Here is a 1,382-nt window from a genome sequence, read left to right as displayed (position 1 = left end):
TGTGTGTGTGTGTGTGTGTGTGTTTGTGTGTCCTCTGTAGTTGTCCCCAACCATGAGTCTTCAGGTGATGGGTAACGTAGAGCCGGCAGCCAAGGTGGTTATGTGGACAGAGACTCGGCAGCCCGTCCAGACCTGGACGGCCAAGATGAGAGGCCTCATCACGAGCCTTACCTTCGCTGGCATGGTCCTGGATGTCAAAGGTGTGAACAAGGGGGAGAAAATATTTATTTTATCGCAGGCTTCCTTAGATATTTTTAATGTGAAGGCAAAGTTGTGAGATTAATTAAGTTGCCTTTTCAGAATAAGAGCTGGTATTTGATAGGATTCCTCTTGTGAAAAATCTTTGTAGCTGCTCCACATATAGTCTCCTGAATCACGTTAACTGATATATCTTAAATTTGAGACTTTATTAAGAAGATTAAAATAATGTTGGGTTTTATGAATATTTATATCGCTTTTACTTTGTTGATGATTGCTTCAGTGTTACCATGATGGCTGTAACTCTTTTAACAACATTATTTTCCTTTTCTTTAGGTGGCAAAACGTACGACAAGGAGCACGTGGTGATAATGCCGGAGAATGACGAGAGGCCGAGCCAGCAGTGGGAGATAGTGTTGCTATAAAAATCTCATCTTCTTCTTTACTCAGCTTTCCTAAGTAGTAATAATATCCCTTCAACACTCTGAGAACTGCTGCCACTGCCTTATGATGTAACTTATATCAGTGCCTGTAATATTTTCTTTACTCTGAACTCCATGATCGTATCACTGTAAACATTCAAGGCCTGAAAAAAGCTGCAGCAGACGGTTCGATGCTTTGCAAACTTTTGTGTTTCTGTTCGTTTGTACTCTTGTAATCAAACGATTCCATTTTCTCCAAGTCAGTGAAAGACTTTATGTCTGCAAGGACTCCAACAAAGAGAACTGTAAGTGCCTTTACCTGCTACAGCGGCTGGTGTCATCACAGGAGTTGGACCACAAGCAAGATTCAATGTATTTCTGAGGATGTACTGAGTTACTGTATACAGTACACGCCCAGCACGGACAGACCCGTTCCATTGTATCCAGTGATCAAAGGGATGGTTTGACCTACTCCACGACTTTGACCTTTATCTGATCCCTTGTCAACAATTTGGGTATTCAGACACGAGTTTCCTTGTTTGAATGATTCCAGGCTCATGCAAATTCTCTGACTGTAGAAGCAGCTGTAGTTTTTGTTTACAATGGAGCAAACCAAGTTTTAATTGCTTCCTGGAGAGAACACCACGTGGCTGCCAGTGCTTTATACAGACAGTGGAAAAATGAAGCCAAAAGAATGTGCAGTATGCAAAAATGTGCATTATGCTTTTTAAAAAAAAAAAAGATTTATATATAAATATATAT

At 40.6% G+C, this 1,382-nt stretch overlaps 1 protein-coding gene across 1 annotated transcript; it reads left to right on the top strand.

The window, feature by feature from the left end:
• Nucleotides 1-23: 23 nt before the first annotated feature.
• LOC111669897 (beta/gamma crystallin domain-containing protein 2-like) lies at nt 24-1,369 on the top strand. Its single transcript, XM_023426399.2, has 2 exons — nt 24-200; nt 535-1,369. Exons 1-2 carry the CDS (start codon nt 53-55, stop codon nt 621-623), a joined length of 237 nt encoding a protein of 78 aa, XP_023282167.1. The 5' UTR covers nt 24-52; the 3' UTR covers nt 624-1,369.
• The last annotated feature ends 13 nt before the right edge of the window (nt 1,370-1,382 follow it).

The sequence above is a fragment of the Seriola lalandi genome, unplaced genomic scaffold (genome assembly GCF_002814215.2).
Source record: "Seriola lalandi dorsalis isolate HSWRI2012SDOR001 ecotype SW California unplaced genomic scaffold, Sedor1 jcf7180002005264, whole genome shotgun sequence".
NCBI lineage: Eukaryota > Metazoa > Chordata > Actinopteri > Carangiformes > Carangidae > Seriola > Seriola lalandi.
This window is presented reverse-complemented; position numbering and strand designations above follow the sequence as displayed.